General features: G+C 47.3%; 2 protein-coding genes across 3 annotated transcripts in view; both read right to left on the minus strand.

The window, feature by feature from the left end:
* Positions 1-7,802, minus strand: part of hikeshi (heat shock protein nuclear import factor hikeshi) — an 11,393-nt gene extending 3,591 nt beyond the window's left edge. The window contains exons 1-3 of the mRNA XM_079864164.1: positions 7,651-7,802; positions 4,728-4,965; positions 4,470-4,621 (exon numbers count right to left, since the gene is read on the minus strand). Of these exons, the coding sequence (XP_079720290.1) occupies positions 4,470-4,621; positions 4,728-4,965; positions 7,651-7,680 (420 nt within the window). The 5' untranslated portion in view covers positions 7,681-7,802. The remainder of the gene's footprint in view (positions 1-4,469; positions 4,622-4,727; positions 4,966-7,650) is intronic.
* Positions 7,803-11,499: 3,697 nt separating this feature from the next.
* On the minus strand, positions 11,500-19,419 carry eed (embryonic ectoderm development). 2 transcript variants are annotated; one of them, XM_079864161.1, is made up of 12 exons: positions 18,673-19,419; positions 17,954-18,106; positions 17,503-17,595; positions 17,311-17,376; positions 13,356-13,481; positions 13,185-13,266; positions 12,984-13,075; positions 12,742-12,875; positions 12,559-12,664; positions 12,311-12,469; positions 12,089-12,162; positions 11,500-11,817 (listed from the first exon to the last, which is right to left on the minus strand). In XM_079864161.1, the coding sequence occupies exons 1-12, from the start codon at positions 18,787-18,789 to the stop codon at positions 11,691-11,693; spliced, it is 1,329 nt and encodes a 442-aa protein (XP_079720287.1). In that variant the 5' UTR covers positions 18,790-19,419; the 3' UTR covers positions 11,500-11,690. The 2 variants fall into 2 exon arrangements, with proteins under 2 accessions (XP_079720287.1, XP_079720288.1); XM_079864162.1 differs by lacking the exon at positions 12,311-12,469.
* Positions 19,420-19,673: the final 254 nt, after the last annotated feature.

Consider the following 19,673-nt stretch of genomic DNA (forward strand, 5'->3'; position numbering starts at 1 on the left):
TAATCCTGTGGCCCTGGTCTCCAGCTTTCCTGCTAGGTTCTGAAGCCGAGGAACCCTGGTTCTCCGTCTGCAGCGTAGGGGATCCAGGAGCAGTGAGCGCCGCACCACTTCTCCAACTGTAAGGTCGTCGTTATTCAGCATGTGCAGTAGTGCTTTACTCTGGTAGCTGTATATATCCATTCAGTGTTGGGGATCCCCAGTCCCCCCTCTGATTTGCTCATAAAGAGAAGACTTCTTGTTGTGTGTGTATTGAGACTTAACCATTTTCTTACCAGCTGCACGGTCTTATTGTTCAGCTCATTCAGATGCTGTTTAGCAATGTGGACATTGGCGAACAGATGTTGGATCTTGGATAGAGCGATATCCCGAACCGCCTGGAGTTTCATGCCGGTCGGTAGGGGACACTGGTCTATCAAATCTAGTCTGAGTATTCCTTACAGATATCGCTCACTTGCTCTTGCCATTCTCCTGCAACATTCGTGTTCTAGATAATTGTAAGATTGGTGTCTTGAATAGACTCTGATTGTGCTCCCAGCGATTGTGAATGATGGAGGCTGATCATACTTGGCTCTATATCATCTATTGCCACCACTGCGTCGCTCGTAGAACACTGCGCATTAGTTGATCTTCAAGTCCAGACCATTGCAGAAAGCGATCGGCGTATGACAGCATGTTGTTAATGACGTTCTCCTCTCGATACTATGAGGACGTCGTCGGCAAAGGCCTGAACTGGGTTTGGAGATGTAATGCCAGGTGGGGCAAGGAGGCATAACCATCTCAGCCAGCGGTTTAGAGCTCACAGCGCTCCAGAGACACCCCGTCTTAATCCCAACTTCAAATTTAACTGGTTTCGTTAGTTGTTGTCCACAAATCACTTGTAGAAAAGAATTGTCATGGCAGTTTTATTTCCTCAAGGGAATGGAGCATTTACGCTATGAGGTAAAGAACCAAAAGTGTCTCGAAAATCAAGGAGCACCGCATAGAAACGGGAGGATTCATGTTTAAAATCATCAATGGCAGTCTTCAAACAGAATACGTGCTCATTCATTCCTTGCCTCTCCATGTATGCTTTTTGTTTTGTTGTCAATGTTCCTGATTGCACCAGCCAGGGGAAGATTCTGCCTAAAATACACTTCATAAATACCTTGTATATAGTGGGGAGCAGCGATATATCCCTCCAGGTGGAAGGGTCCTCTGGAATGTTGTTCTTCTTGGGGATCCTATAGATAATAGCTCCCTTCCAGGAATCGAGGACTTTCCGATTGATTAGACAGACATTAAAGTTCTGAGTGAGGGCCACTATTGAGAATTGTTTTGTCGCTTTGAGCGCTTCATAAGTCACACCGTCTGCACCACATGCTTTGTTGTTCGGGAGGCTGCAGAGAACTCTAGAGATCTCCTCTGGTGAAGTCCGAGGTTGGGTTAGGGTTAGGGTTAGGCTGCAGAGAACTCTAGAGATCTCCTCTGGTGAAGTCCGAGGTTGGGTTAGGGTTAGGCTGCAGAGAACTCTAGAGATCTCCTCTGGTGAAGTCCGAGGTTGGGTTAGGGTTAGGGTTAGGGTTAGGGTTAGGCTGCAGAGAACTCTAGAGATCTCCTCTGGTGAAGTCCGAGGTTGGGTTAGGGTTAGGCTGCGGAGAACTCTAGAGATCTCCTCTGGTGAAGTCCGAGGTTGGGTTAGGGTTAGGGTTAGGCTGCAGAGAACTCTAGAGATCTCCTCTGGTGAAGTCCGAGGTTGGGTTAGGGTTAGGCTGCAGAGAACTCTAGAGATCTCCTCTGGTGAAGTCCGAGGTTGGGTTAGGGTTAGGGTTAGGGTTAGGGTTAGGCTGCAGAGAACTCTAGAGATCTCCTCTGGTGAAGTCCGAGGTTGGGTTAGGGTTAGGCTGCGGAGAACTCTAGAGATCTCCTCTGGTGAAGTCCGAGGTTGGGTTAGGGTTAGGGTTAGGCTGCGGAGAACTCTAGAGATCTCCTCTGGTGAAGTCCGAGGTTGGGTTAGGGTTAGGCTGCAGAGAACTCTAGAGATCTCCTCTGGTGAAGTCCGAGGTTGGGTTAGGGTTAGGCTGCAGAGAACTCTAGAGATCTCCTCTGGTGAAGTCCGAGGTTGGGTTAGGGTGCGGAGAACTCTAGAGATCTCCTCTGGTGAAGTCCGAGGTTGGGTTAGGGTTAGGGTTAGGCTGCGGAGAACTCTAGAGATCTCCTCTGGTGAAGTCCGAGGTTGGGTTAGGGTTAGGCTGCGGAGAACTCTAGAGATCTCCTCTGGTGAAGTCCGAGGTTGGGTTAGGGTTAGGCTCCAGAGAACTCTAGAGATCTCCTCTGGTGAAGTCCGCGGTTGCGGGGCGATCCCCCGGGCCGTCCAGGTCCAGAGCGCCACACCATGGAGGGCTGCTGCTCTGCTGGTGTAACTGTACTGGTTGGCATAATACTCATAGACTTTACCCACGTCGCCTATCGCAGGAGGCTGATCTGGGTAAGTGCTGTGGTTTAGAATGATATCTATTGCCTTGCTTCTACGGTGTTCCCAAAGATAAGCTAGTTCATTTTCGCTTGCCAGTCTGGGCTCTCTCGCACTGCTGGAGTTTGTGGCTCTATTGAGCGCTGGCTGGATGGTTTCCCGGACGAAGCGCGACTGCTGATCTATCCATTCAGTGAGCGTCTCTGAGTCGGGCCTCGGTGCGAGCGCTCTACAGAGGGGGAATCTCCGAAGGATTCTTACGGTGTTCTTTAACAAGGGTATTCCTAGTGGTCTCCCATCTCTGTGAGTTGCTGTGTAGGATCCATTTCTGTAATATACTCCACATAATATGATTATAAGTTTGGTCGAGTAACGTGGATTGTTTCCAGTAAATCGTATTGTTTGTCTGTCATTAATTATCCAGGATTTTTCTGAACTCTCTCTCCTGTGCCTGAAGGCACATCCACTCTTGGTCAGAAAGTGGGCGATTGTAATGTTCAGAGTTTGCCCAGGTGGCGTACAGATGGTTGCTTTCAGGGTAAACATTTGTTGGATCATGGATTCGCCATCCGAGGTTATGGATCTTACCGCTTCTTAAAGCAGCTTTGGTCGCGGACTTCAGGGTTGAGAGCAAGCACATTGTGAGAAGTCCTGATATTAACATAACTGGCTCTTTCTGCGTTTTCGCTGGCGGCTACGACGGGTGTAGATGTTGATTTTGTTAGTGCAGCATGACAGCGTGGGAACCTACCGCCGCCATCACACACGTGTGCGCAGTACACACACACACACACACACACACACACACAGACACACTCTTCAGAGCTTTACCTGTGTGAAGGAGTCCACACACACACACTCTTCAGAGCTTTACCTGTGTGAAGGAGTCGACACACACACACACACACACACACACACTCTTCAGAGCTTTACCCGTGTGAAGGAGTCGACACACACACACACACACACACTCTTCAGAGCTTTACCTGTGTGAAGGAGTCGACACACACACACACACACACACACACACAAACACACACTCTTCAGAGCTTTACCTGTGTGAAGGAGTCGACACACACACACACACACACTCTTCAGAGCTTTACCTGTGTGAAGGAGTCAACACACACACAAACACACACACACAAACACACACTCTTCAGAGCTTTACCCGTGTGAAGGAGTCGACACACAAACACACACTCTTCAGAGCTTTACCTGTGTGAAGGAGTCGACACACACACACACACACACACACACACACACACACACAGACACACACAGACACACTCTTCAGAGCTTTACCTGTGTGAAGGAGTCGACACACACACACACACACACACACACACACACACTCTTCAGAGCTTTACCTGTGTGAAGGAGTCGACACACACACACACACACACAGACACACTCTTCAGAGCTTTACCTGTGTGAAGGAGTCCACACACACACACACACACACACACACACACACACACACACTCTTCAGAGCTTTACCTGTGTGAAGGAGTCTACACACACACACACACACACACACACTCTTCAGAGCTTTACCTGTGTGAAGGAGTCGACACACACACACACACTCTTCAGAGCTTTACCTGTGTGAAGGAGTCGACACACACACACACACACACACACACACACTCTTCAGAGCTTTACCTGTGTGAAGGAGTCGACACACACACACACACACTCTTCAGAGCTTTACCTGTGTGAAGGAGTCGACACACACACACACACACTCTTCAGAGCTTTACCTGTGTGAAGGAGTCGACACACACACACACACACTCTTCAGAGCTTTACCTGTGTGAAGGAGTCCACACACACACACTCTTCAGAGCTTTACCTGTGTGAAGGAGTCGACACACACACACACACACACACACACAAACACACACTCTTCAGAGCTTTACCCGCGTGAAGGAGTCGACACACACACACACACACACTCTTCAGAGCTTTACCTGTGTGAAGGAGTCGACACACACACACACACTCTTCAGAGCTTTACCTGTGTGAAGGAGTCGACTGTTGAGACGGCTGAGTGTGAAACTGGTGTTTGTTGTGCAAGAAGATCCAGAGATTCAACAGAGACTCCGACCTGAGCGACTGATGGAGCCTGAGAACCGGCCATCATCCCGAACGGGTGCGCACCCCCCTCGCCTGGAACACACACACACACACTCTCTTAGACGGCGTTCTCTTCTTCTGTGATTAGTTAGAATGTGCATGTCCAGTGATTTAAAGTGGGTTTACACAAAAGGCTCACCAGCTTTCAGCCCGGAGATCTTGAATATGGCGCTGGGCTTGTCGTTGGTGATGAAGCCCAGGAGCTGCCAGACCGGCCCAAGCGCCGGGTCCGGGAAGGAGAAGTACACCGCGCCACCCATGCCAGCCGGGAAGGGCACCGTGCCCAGCAGGAACACCACCACATGATGCACACGCTCACAGTCCGGCAGATCGAACACGAACTTATCCGTGGAGACCTGCTGCGCGTCCGTCTGGACCTGAAACACACCAGAGCAAAACCAGATCAAGACCAGAGAAAGACCAGAGCAAAACCAGATCAAGATCAGAGGAAGACCAGAGCAAAACCAGATCAAGATCAGAGGAAGATCAGAGCAAAACCAGATCAAGACCAGATCAAAACCAGAGCAAAACCAGATCAAGACCAGAGGAAGACCAGAGCAAAACCAGATCAAGATCAGAGGAAGATCAGAGCAAAACCAGATCAAGACCAGAGGAAGACCAGATCAAAACCAGAGCAAAACCAGATCAAGACCAGAGGAAGACCAGAGCAAAACCAGATCAAGATCAGAGGAAGATCAGAGCAAAACCAGATCAAAACCAGAGCAAAACCAGATCAAAACCAGAGCAAAACCAGATCAAGACCAGAGGAAGACCAGAGGAAGACCAGAGCAAAACCAGATCAAGATCAGAGGAAGATCAGAGCAAAACCAGATCAAGATCAGAGCAAGACCAGAGCAAAACCAGATCAAGACCAGAGCAAAACCAGATCAAGATCAGAGGAAGATCAGAGCAAAACCAGATCAAGACCAGAGGAAGACCAGATCAAAACCAGAGCAAAACCAGATCAAGACCAGAGGAAGACCAGAGCAAAACCAGATCAAGATCAGAGGAAGATCAGAGCAAAACCAGATCAAGACCAGAGGAAGACCAGATCAAAACCAGAGCAAAACCAGATCAAGACCAGAGGAAGACCAGAGGAAGACCAGAGCAAAACCAGATCAAGATCAGAGGAAGATCAGAGCAAAACCAGATCAAGACCAGAGGAAGATCAGAGCAAAACCAGATCAAGACCAGATCAAAACCAGAGCAAAACCAGATCAAGACCAGAGGAAGACCAGAGCAAAACCAGATCAAGATCAGAGGAAGACCAGAGCAAAACCAGATCAAGATCAGAGGAAGATCAGAGCAAAACCAGATCAAGACCAGAGGAAGACCAGAGCAAAACCAGATCAAGATCAGAGGAAGATCAGAGCAAAACCAGATCAAGACCAGAGGAAGACCAGATCAAAACCAGAGCAAAACCAGATCAAGACCAGAAGAAGACCAGAGCAAAACCAGATCAAGATCAGAGGAAGATCAGAGCAAAACCAGATCAAGATCAGAGCAAGACCAGAGCAAAACCAGATCAAGACCAGAGCAAAACCAGATCAAGATCAGAGGAAGATCAGAGCAAAACCAGATCAAGACCAGAGGAAGACCAGATCAAAACCAGAGCAAAGCCAGATCAAGACCAGAGGAAGACCAGAGCAAAACCAGATCAAGATCAGAGGAAGATCAGAGCAAAACCAGATCAAGACCAGAGGAAGACCAGATCAAAACCAGATCAAGACCAGAGGAAGACCAGAGCAAAACCAGATCAAGATCAGAGGAAGATCAGAGCAAAACCAGATCAAGACCAGAGCAAAACCAGATCAAGATCAGAGGAAGATCAGAGCAAAACCAGATCAAGACCAGAGCAAAACCAGATCAAGATCAGAGGAAGATCAGAGCAAAACCAGATCAAGACCAGAGGAAGACCAGAGCAAAACCAGATCAATTTCAGGAAAAGACCAGAGCAAAACCAGATCAAGTTCAGAGGAAGATCAGAGCAAAACCAGAGCAAGATCAGAGGAAGACCAAAGCAAAACCAGATTAAGTTTAGAGGAAGACCAGACCAAAACCAGATCAAGACCAGAGGAAGACCAGAGCAAAACCAGATCAAGACCAGAGCAAAACCAGATCAAAACCAGAGGAAGACCAGAGCAAAACCAGAGGAAGACCAAAGCAAAACCAGATCAAGACCAGAGGAAGACCAGAGCAAAACCAGATCAAGATCAGAGGAAGACCAGAGCAAAACCAGATCAAGTTCAGAGGACGACCGGATCAAGATTAGAGGAAGATCAGAGCAAAACCAGATCAAGACCAGATCAAGACCAGAGGAAGACCAGAGGAAGATCAGAGCAAAACCAGATCAAGTTCAGAGGAAGATCAGAGCAAAACCAGATCAAGTTCAGAGGAAGATCAGAGCAAAACCAGAGCAAACCCAGATCAAGATCAGAGGAAGACCCGATCAAGTTCAGAGGAAGACCAGAGCAAAGCCAGAGGAAGACCAGAGCAAAGCCAGATCAAGACCAGAGGAAGACCAGAGTAAAACCAGATCAAGACCAGAGCAAGACCAGAGCAAAACCAGAGCAAAACCAGATCAAGACCAGAGCAAAACCAGAACAAGACCAGATCAAAACCAGAACAAGACCAGATCAAAACCAGAACAAGACCAGATCAAAACCAGATCAAGACCAGAGCAAGACCAGATCAAGACCAGAGCAAGACCAGATCAAAACCAGAACAAGACCAGATCAAAACCAGAGCAAGACCAGAGCAAGACCAGATCAAGACCAGATCAAAACCAGAGGAAGACCAGAGGAAGACCAGAGGAAGATCAGATCAAGACCAGAGGAAGATCAGATCAAGACCAGAGCAAAACCAGATCAAGACCAGAGGAAGATCAGATCAGAGCCATTCCGAATCCTCTATTAACAGCTGCATGTGTGATGAAAGGCTAATCTGAAATTATATAGGCCTACACGTCAGTCAGCAGAATTACAGGCGATCTATGCGGATCATGTGACTTCATGCGCTATTGTGTGTGATTATGATGATGATGATGATGATGATCTTCTCACCAGTCTGCCCGCGACTAAACACCCGAACATCGCCGCTTCACTGCAGAAACACCGCCGAGAACACACACGCACACACACGCACACACACACGCACGGAGAGACTCTTTAATATCTCACAGCATTCACATGCAGTGCTAGAAGCTTCCACACGCGCTGACGGGCTGTAACCTCTAACCCGGAAACTAAACACCACAGCGCGTCACTGATTGGACGATCCAGCGCGGCTCGCGCGTCTTAAAGTGCCCTCTTGTGGATTTCTGAACACTACCTTTCCTTTTTTTTTCTTTTTTCTTTTTCTTTTTTTACTTTTATTGAATTTTCTAAATTACAGAATTTAATATCAAGTTCTTGACACATTTCTTTCACACATTTTCACATTTGGTAAATATAACTTGAAACAACAATAATTTGGAAAAAAGGGAAAAAAAGAGAAGAAACAAACAAAAGATAAAGCGCATCACAAACATATATTAATCTCATTTAGCAGAGATACAGATCTGTGGGCTTTCCGATCTTTTAAACCCTTTACAGACTCTAAACACATCTAAAGCTGCTTTAAAGGGTTAGTTCACCCAAAAATGAAGATTCTGTCAGTAATTACTCTCCCTCATGTTGTTCCAACCCCGTAAGACCTTCGTTCATCTTCGGAACACAGATTAAGATATTTTTGATTAAATCTGAGAGCTGGATCACTCCTCCATAGGCTTCTAAGGGACTGAAACTTGCTGGCCCAGAAAATGTATTAAAGACATTGTTAATATAGTCCAAGTGACTCCAGTGGCTCAATCTTGAGTTTATAAAGCGACGAGAATACTTTCTGTGCGCAAAAACAAACAAAAATACCGACTTTATTCCACTATTCATTTCCTTCTCTCTGGGCCTCGGGTGAGTTCACGTAGTGTTTTAGCGTAGCGCGTCTGTGTTGCACGTCACACGCATCACACACATGACCAGCGTCGGCCAATAGTGAGCCTACGTGTGACGTACAACACAGACGCGCTACGCTTAAACACTACGTGAAAAGATCCGAGGCCCAGAGAGAAGGAAATGAATAGTGGAATAAAGTCGTTATTTTTGTTTGTCTTACGGGGTTGGAACGACATGAGGGAGAGTAATTACTGACAGAATCTTCATTTTTGGGTGAACTAACCCTTTAACATGAGCAGAGTTTATAATTCTCCTGTAGCTCTATGATATTCTGAGCTTGTTCCTCTGCTAGATCTGCTCAGGGCACCGACTCGAGGATGGTGGCTCGCATTCTGGCCCGTTTGTTTTTGGCAGTCGTTTTACTCATTTCAATGGCTAAACTCCTCACTTTATATTCCTTAAAATCCCACGGCAGCCCATACTGGGTTAGCAATTACACCGTTTATAGTATTTATCAATTATTTTTAAAGGGGACATGTCATGCTAAATCCACTTTTTTAGCCCTTAAATGCATTTTTGTTGTATAGTGTTTAGAAGTTCAGAAAAGTTGAAATTATTCTCTTCAGGTGCTTCGTTGATATCTTTATATTCTGTTTTGGCCTTATTTTTCAACCTGTTCCGATTTTTCTGTTATCTATGACGTTTTGTGAACTATCACGTCACAGTATTTGCAGCGGAACTGCCAAATAAGGACATTGACTTCCGGCCCAACACTTCGAGCAATCCGCCATTTTTATTTCTCGCTGCAATTTTGTAGTCCAAGCTAAAAGATGCAGAAGTTACGAGAGGGTAAGTTAAAATGTTCGGTTGCTGGATGTAGTAACCCACACGCTTCATTACGCCGTCTAATGTAGATGAACTGCTGCGCTTGTGACAGGACGCATGTTTAACTGAAGAACGAGCAGAGAGAGAGAGACCCGGTCGCGCACTCTCTCTCTCTCTCTTCGGAGCCAATCTAGACGCCGTCTTGCTCTCTCTCCCTCGCACATATTAATCAAAATAAATCGACACGGTGGTAAAAGGTCGGAAGACCAAAGTTTCATGTGTAAATACAGTAACACACCATTGCGATACATCCATATGAAGACGTTGTTGTGCAGGTTCGTCGTCTTCATTTTCATCTCGCTCCGGCTCCGACTCTGGCTCGAACATGTAAGGCTGGCTGGACAAGTCTTCCGTTGTTGACATTTTGTTTATAACGTGTGAATAAAAAGTTTCTGTGCCGCTAGATAATCGTATCTCTGCTATCAAACTACAAAAATGGCCGAACGGGGTGGAGTTGAACCGAGTGTCACCTGGAGAGAGGGGGGGGGGGGGGGGTATGAAGTGTCTCAATTGTATTTAAAGAGACCGCACCAAAACGAGTTGCTCTCAGACGCACATCAGAAAAGGGGTAGAAAAGGGGCCTGTGGAGCTATAATAATGAGGAATTCAGACCCAAGCATTGCAGTTCCGCTTTATATAGACTACAAATGTATGATTTATATGTAAAAAGGAACGATTTAAAAGCATCATATGTCTCCTTTAAGACTTAACATTTAAATTCAACATTTAATAATAAATAATTGTTTAAAATCCAGTATCCACTTCTGTTCATGTTCTTTCCATTGTCATTAGTGGTGATAACGATGTGAATAGATTTGTGGTCAGTAAAAGCTGCAGGATCAGTTGTAACTCTTCTGATATTAACCATAAACCTATTCGAGACTGCAAAGACAAATCATTATTTTGCCATGAGTTTTTGGGGGTTCAAGTTACTGCATGACCCAGAGATAATCTGCTGTCATCTTTCACACCTTTGGGAAATATAATAATAATCATAATAATCTATCTGTTACTGTCTGACTACATTAAAATCACCCCCGAGAATACATTTTGCATTTCTCTATTTAGTTGATAGGTCTATAATTCGTTTTTCTAATTCATGGAGCAAAATCAAATTTGTAGATTTGCAATTAGTACCATAAATATTAGCAATAATATATTGCTTATGAGAGTCCTCTAATATGATTATTAGCCACCTTCAATTATTATTACTCTCATGATGAAGAGTTCTGCCCCTGATATTCCCTCTGAGAACAGCGCCCCCTGCTGGTGTGTGTGTGCCATGACCCCACTGAATCTTCCAGCCTGAGAACTATGCGTTTCTTGTAATAAATAAAAATCGTCCCTTTTGTCTTTCAAAAATAAAAATACAGCCTTTCTTTTATTGATATCGCGGATGCCCCTAACATTAAGAGAAACTAAAGTGCTAAATAGGAGAAGGATCTACCGCCAGCAGTCGATTTTGATATTCTAGGTATTATCAACTGGCCGGAATTTTGAGATCGCAATAGACGTGAAGGACTATAATGCGTTAAGAGCTCGCTCAAGCACTGCGGAGCTAAACCATTTAGTGCTTTGTAAGTGATCAGCAATATTTTAAAATGTATGCGATGTTTAATAGGGAGCCAGTGCAGTGTTGACAGAACCGGGCTAATATGGTCATACTTCCTGGTTCTGGTAAGAACTCGAGCTGCTGCGTTTTGAACCAGCTGTAGTTTGTTTATTAAGCGTGCGGGGCAACCACCCAGTAGAGCATTACAATAATCTAGCCTTGAGGTCATGAACGCATGAACTAACTGTTCCGCATTTGTCAATGATAGCATATGGCGCAATTTAGATATATTTTTAAGATGGAAGAATGCGGTAGAGCACACCCACACACACACACACACACACACAGGTTCCTAACCGACGACGAAGACTAGACAGAGCAGCCATCGAGTGTTAGACAGTATTCTAGATTATTACGTGAGGAAGTTTTTTTGTCCTAACGTAAGATTCACAAATTAGTGAATCTTTGTTTACCATCAAAAAGCGTTGGCTTTAATTAAACAATTTCACAACAATTTAAGTGAGATTGAAGAGCGGAGAAAGAAATAGGTTAGAAAAATAGATTTTATTAAAGTCAGACAAGGAAACAAAAGACGAAAGCAACGTCAAGATAAAAACAAAAGCAATGACATAAGAAGTTGATCATCATGTGATGCATGAGGAGTGTGTCAGCGCAGCCGGTCCCAGCGCCAGATGGAGGTGTCGTCACACACACACACACACGCGTGAGGAGTGTGTCAGCGCAGCCGGTCCCAGCGCCAGATGGAGGCGTCGTCACACACAGCGATCAGGATCCCACTGTCCCGACTGAAGCTCGTCTGCCGGATCGCAGAGGTGCACTTGGGGAGGGTGAGCGTCGTACACCTGAGGACACACACACAGGTGAGCAGAGACACACACACACACACACACACACAGGTGAGGAGAGACAAACACACACACACACACACACAGGTGAGGAGAGACACACACACACACACACACACACACACACACACACACACACACACACACACACACACACACACAGGTGAGAACACACACACACACACACACACACACACACACAGGTGAGAACAGACACACACACACACACACACACAGGTGAGTACACCTATCAGAAGAGGAGACTTACTTTGCTTTATGAGGATCTTCCACTTCCAGGTCCCAAACGTACAGCTTCCCGACTTGATTTCCCAGAGCAAGCATCTGAGAGGGTGAGGACACACACACACACACACGCTCAATCATCTTCTTACAAACACTTCTTATTGCCACTGTGTGTCATTAGCTTGCTCTGTTGTCTGTAGCCTACAGTTCACTTGATAGCAGAACGAGACTGAGCTCCACTGAATACCTTCTGCCAGAAGTCCATAGAGAAGCGCATGTACCAAATGTCACACTGACTGTAATCAAAGCGGCCGAGAATCGTCACATTAGACTCGTTCGGTTTGATATGGTCAATATCGTCTTCCATTTTCCCAGGTTTCCAACACACAATTGCGTTCTCACATGACTGCGAAACATGACCAAACAAGAGAAATAATAAAGATGAGAGAACGAACAGAAGTGTGTGTATGAGCGAGTGTGTGTCGGGTGGAGCACCTTGGAGAGGATCAGGTCCCCGAGCCAGCGCACACAGTCCACGTAGTTCCTGTGGATGTCCCGCGTCGAGAAGTCTGGGAAGTGGATCTTCTGAGACACGAAAGGCCTGAAACCGCATGTAAAACGACAGGATAAATGAGTGTGCATCAGGGCAGGCAAGTGCACTAGATAGGGAGCACTGACCGGTTGGTTTTGCTGGGGTTGTACTCGTAGGAGCCGCGAATGGCTTTCAGCATCCGCTCCGAGTCGATCCTCCACAGCTTCAGCGAGTGGTCCATCCCACACGACATGATCTTCTCCCCGAGCAGGTCGAAATCCTACAAACACACTCACTTTCTATTCGCTTTTCATCACCTCACAAACATCATCATCAGCGCGTGTATTATAATCACACACACACACACGGGGAATCCTCTGAGACTCACCGCACTCAACACCTCGTCCCGATGGCCTTCGACTCCACCAAAGATGGCCACTAGTGTGTCTGTCTGAACGTTCCACAGGCGCAGCGCATGATCTACACACACACGCACACACACACGCACGCACACACACACACACACACACACGCGGTGAAACAGTGAGCGCTGAACACGCGTGTCCGTCTGATCCGTCCGCCTCATTACCTTTGCTGACGGACAGCAGCAGGTTCGGGTCCCGCGGGTGAAACTTGAGTTCGTTGATGGCGTTCCCGTGTCCGACGTAATGCTGCGGGCGAGAGGAGTGTGTGTGTGTGTGTGAGTGTGACGGAGGAGCAGAAACACACGAGAGAGTTCAGCACAGTCGCTGGCTCTCACCTTGACGCACTGCATGGTGATGTGGTTGATGATGCGGATGATCCCGCGTGACCCGGCGACGGCCAGTAACGGGTGACTGGTGCTCGAGTCGAACGTCCAGGCGCAGGTGTAGAAGTTCTCATCGGCCTGACAGAGCGAGAGTGAAGGAAACACACACGCCCACGGCACGCACACACACACACACACACACACACACACACACACACACACACACACAGGTGAGGAGAGAGAGAGACACACACACACACACACACACACGCACACACACACACACACACACACACACGCACACACACACACACACACACACACACACACAGACACACCACACACAGACACACCACACACACAGGTGAGGAGAGAGAGAGACACACACACACACACACACACACACAGGTGAGGAGAGAGAGAGACACACACACACACACACACACACACGCACACACACACACACACACACACACACACGCACACACACGCACACACACACACACACACACACACACACACACACACAGACACACCACACACAGACACACCACACACACACACACACACAGACACACAGGTGAGGAGAGAGAGAGACACACACACACACACAAAGGTGAGGAGAGAGAGACACACACACACACACACAAAGGTGAGGAGAGACACACACACAGGTGAGGAGAGAGACACACACACACACACACCACACACAGGTGAGGAGAGAGAGACACACACACACACACACACACACACACACACACACACACACACACACACAGACACACCACACACACACACACACACACACACACACACACACACACACACACAGACACACAGGTGAGGAGAGAGAGAGACACACACACACACACAAAGGTGAGGAGAGAGAGACACACACACACACACACACACAAAGGTGAGGAGAGACACACACACAGGTGAGGAGAGAGACACACACACACACACACCACACACAGGTGAGGAGAGAGAGACACACACACACACAAAGGTGAGGAGAGACACACACACAGGTGAGGAGAGCGACACACACACACACACACACACCACACACAGGTGAGGAGAGAGAGACACACACACACACAAAGGTGAGGAGAGACACACACACAGGTGAGGAGAGAGACAAACACACACACACACAGTCAGACACACACACACACACACAGTCAGACACACACACACACACAGATGAGGAGAGAGAGACACACACACACAAAGGTGAGGAGAGACACACACACAGGTGAGGAGAGACACACACACAGGTGAGGAGAGAGACACACACACACACACACACACACACACACACACACACAGACACAGTCAGACACACACACACACTGTCAGACACACACACACACTGTCAGACACACACACACTGTCAGACACACACACACTGTCAGACACACACACACTGTCAGACACACACACACTGTCAGACACACACACACACTGTCAGACACACACACACTGTCAGACACACACACACTGTCAGACACACACACTGTCAGACACACACACTGTCAGACACACACACTGTCAGACACACACACTGTCAGACACACACACTGTCAGACACACACAGTCAGACAAACAGACACACAGTCAGACACACAGTCAGACACACAGTCAGACACACAGTCAGACACACAGTCAGACACACAGTCAGACACACAGTCAGACACACAGTCAGACACACAGTCAGACACACAGTCAGACACACACACAGTCAGACACACACACAGTCAGACACACACACAGTCAGACACACACACAGTCAGACACACACACAGTCAGACACACAGTCAGACACACAGTCAGACACACACACACAGTCAGACACACAGTCAGACACACAGTCAGACACACAGTCAGACACAGTCAGACACAGTCAGACACAGTCAGATACAGTCAGACACACAGTCAGACACAGACAGACACACACACAGAAACACACACAGACACACACACACAGTCAGACACACACACACACACACACACAGTCTGACAGATTGACAGTTACACAGTCAGACACACAGTCAGACACACAGTCTGTCAGACACAGTCAGACACACACACACACACACACACACACACACACACAGTCAGACACAGTCTGACACACAGTCTGACACACAGTCTGACACACAGTCTGACACAGTCTGACACACAGTCTGACACACACACAGTCAGACACACACACAGTCAGACACACACACAGTCAGACACACACACAGTCAGACACACACACAGTCAGACACACAGTCAGACACACAGTCAGACACACAGTCAGACACACAGTCAGACACACAGTCAGACACAGTCAGACACACACACAGTCAGACACACAGTCAGACACAGTCAGACACACAGTCAGACACACACACAGTCAGACACACACAGTCAGACACAGTCAGACACAGTCAGACACAGTCAGACACAGTCAGACACAGTCAGACACACAGTCAGACACACACACAGTCAGACACACACACAGTCAGACACAGTCAGACACAGTCAGACACAGTCAGACACAGTCAGACACAGTCAGACACAGTCAGACACACACACAGTCAGACACAGTCAGTCAGACACACACACACACACACACACACACACACAGTCAGACACACAGACAGACACACAGTCAGACACACACACACACACACACACACAGTCAGACACACACAGACAGACACACAGCCAGACACACACACACACACACACAGTCAGACACACAGCCAGACACACACACACACACACACACACACAGTCAGACACACAGTCAGACACACAGTCAGACACACAGTCAGACACACACACACACACACACACACACACACAGTCAGACACACACACACACACACAGTCAGACACAGTCAGACACACACACACACACACACACACACACAGTCAGACACACACACACACACACACACACACACACAGTCAGACACACACACACAGACACACAGCCAGACACACACAGTCAGACACACACAGTCAGACACACACAGTCAGACACACACAGTCAGACACACACAGTCAGACACACAGTCAGACACACACAGTCAGACACACAGTCAGACAGTCAGACACACACACACAGTCAGACACACAGTCAGACACACAGTCAGACACACAGTCAGACACACAGTCAGACACACAGTCAGACACACAGTCAGACACACACACACACAGTCAGACACACACACACAGTCAGACACACACACACACACACAGTCAGACACACACACACACACACACACACAGTCAGACACACAGTCAGACACACAGTCAGACACACAGTCAGACACACAGTCAGACACACAGTCACACACAGTCACACACACACAGACAGACACACAGCCAGACACACACACACACACACACACACACACACACACAGTCAGACACACAGTCAGTCAGTCAGACACACACACACACACACACACACACAGTCAGACACACACAGACAGACACACACACAGACAGACACACACAGACAGACACACACAGACAGACACACACAGTCAGACACACACACACACACAGTCAGACACACACACACACACACACACACACAGTCAGACACACACACACAGTCAGACACAGACACACACACACAGTCAGACACACACACAGTCACACACACACACACACACACACACACACACACACACACACAGTCAGACACACACACACACACACACACACACACAGTCAGACACACACACTGTCAGACACACACACTGTCAGACACACACACTGTCAGACACACACACACTGTCAGACACACACACACTGTCAGACACACACACTGTCAGACACACACACTGTCAGACACACACACACTGTCAGACACACACACTGTCAGACACACAGTCTGACAGATTGACAGTCTCACACACACACACACACACACACAGAACCCAAGCTCTGAGAAGGATACATCAGCATCCACATACGACTGCAGCAGACGAATCTCTCCTTGGGAATGACACTCGTATAGAGTAACCTGCAGGAACAAGACAGAGGATCAGCAGAGACACACGTGTGTGTGTGTGTGTGTGTGAGAGAGAGTGACTGTTTGTGTGTGAGAGAGTGTGTGTGTTTAATGAATAAGGAGTGAGTCTTCACTCACCCGGTTGCTCCCGACAGTAGCGAACACCAGTGGATCTCCTTCTTTACTGTGCCAGTTAAACTGAACCCCGAACAGCGGCTGCCCATGATCCTCCTGCACGCGTCACATTACACTGTCAAGGGGTCTCACAAGTGCACACTACAGGTGCCACACAAGTGCACACTACTGGTGCCACACAAGTGCACACTACAGGTGCCACACAAGTGCACACTACAGGTGCCACACAAGTGCACACTACAGGTGCCACACAAGTGCACACTACTGGTGCCACACAAGTGCACACTACAGGTGCCACACAAGTGCACACTACTGGTGCCACACAAGTGCACACTACTGGTGCCACACAAGTGCACACTACAGGTGCCACACACTACAGGTGCCACACAAGTGCACACTACTGGTGCCACACACTACAGGCGCCACACTACAGAAACACCACAGGCTCTCTTACCCTCAGACTGTTGACACACTTGAAGGAGTATTTGCATTTCTTGGACTTCCACTTGCCCTTGCCCCAGCTCTTCCTGCCCGGGGCATTAGCCGTGTTGGTCGGAGTGTCCGGACGCTCCGTGTTGGGTCCGCTCTCCACACTGATCGCATCATCCTGGGAATCATACAGGGATCAGGAATCACACAGAGAATCGGGAATCACACAGAGGATCAGGAATCATACAGAGGATCAGGAAACACACAGAGGATCGGGAATCACACAGAGGATCGGGAATCACACAGAGGATCGGGAATCACACAGAGGATCAGGAAACACACATGAACGGGAAACAGCGGATCGGGAAAGATGGAGACACAGTGGGAAGTGCAAGTGAATCTATCTGAGCAGAACATCATAAACATATAATACAGAAACAAAGCTGTTCACACAAACACACTTCACAGAGACCGATCAGGCTTTGTTGTTATTAATTATTACTATTATTATTATTATGGGAATTAATAGTAAGACTGACTGGGTTCATCATTCACCGATATAAACACATAACCGAAGCCAGTCAGATTATACAGATGTTATTCTTGACAATAACATCACAACACTGAACACACTCAATCATGCTAATAAACGAAGGTGATTATCTTGCGCTAATGAACAACACACGATAACAGACAAAGAGAACCTTCACTTGACTCACAAACACACACTTTCAATAAACCTACATTATCGTCTCCGGACAGGTCGGGGTTGCTGTTTTCGTCGCTGCTTAATTTCTGTTTTTTGTTATTCGGCATCTCGTTTCCCGCCTCGGCATGAGATTCAGACATCTTCCTCCTCATCTTCTTCCAGCAATGCCACACTGCCGGAAAGTGACTCGCGCAGGCTCGTGCCACACTGCCGGAAAGTGACTCGCGCAGGCTCGTGCCACACTGCCGGAAAGCCGCGAAACAGCACGACAGCTGCAGTTACACTGAGCGCCAGCAGAGGGAGACAGAACTAGAGTGAACAGCAGAGAAAACAGAAGCTGATTCCGAAATCGCCCAATATAACCCTTATACAGGGCACTATTCGAGAGGACAGCCATGTGCAGTGGTGTCTGAAATCACAGTGAGTGCACTCATTTAATCACACACTGCACCGCACAACAGCTAGAGAATACCCATAATGCACTGTGAATGAACTCCCGCGTCTGACCGGAAGATGGCGCCGCTGAATCAATCATCCAGTTTCCAAACCGCGCTGGACCAGCGTAATATCATACAGGTATAAGTTACTTTTTAATTTATTATTAAATTGTTTAATCAAGGTTTATATGCTAGTTTCCATGTCGGAGTTCAAGATAAATCTTTTCATTACTACTGGAGCTGCCAGTTTGCTACGTTTCAAATGATTATTATTAAACAGCAAACAAAATCCGGCGACTGCGTGACCGAGTCCACTCGCTCGCTCTCACTCACTCCTTCAAGTGCACTATATTAGTGGAGAAATGTAGGGAACAGTGGATGATGGATAGGGGGCGATTTCGAACACAGCAAGAGTTTAACAATAAAGTTTAATGCAAACTTCAACGTTTCGCATCATTTAAATGTGTTTGAACACAATCAGTCTGTATTCATTTGATGAATAAAAGAAAAAATGAGGTTTAACTTTAGTGAAGACATATATGGAAGTTTATATTATTAATTTACTGTAGGTTCAGGTATAAATTAAATTACAAATGTGT

Source organism: Squalius cephalus, assembly GCF_949319135.1.
Source record: "Squalius cephalus genome assembly, chromosome: 2".
Lineage (NCBI taxonomy): Eukaryota > Metazoa > Chordata > Actinopteri > Cypriniformes > Leuciscidae > Squalius > Squalius cephalus.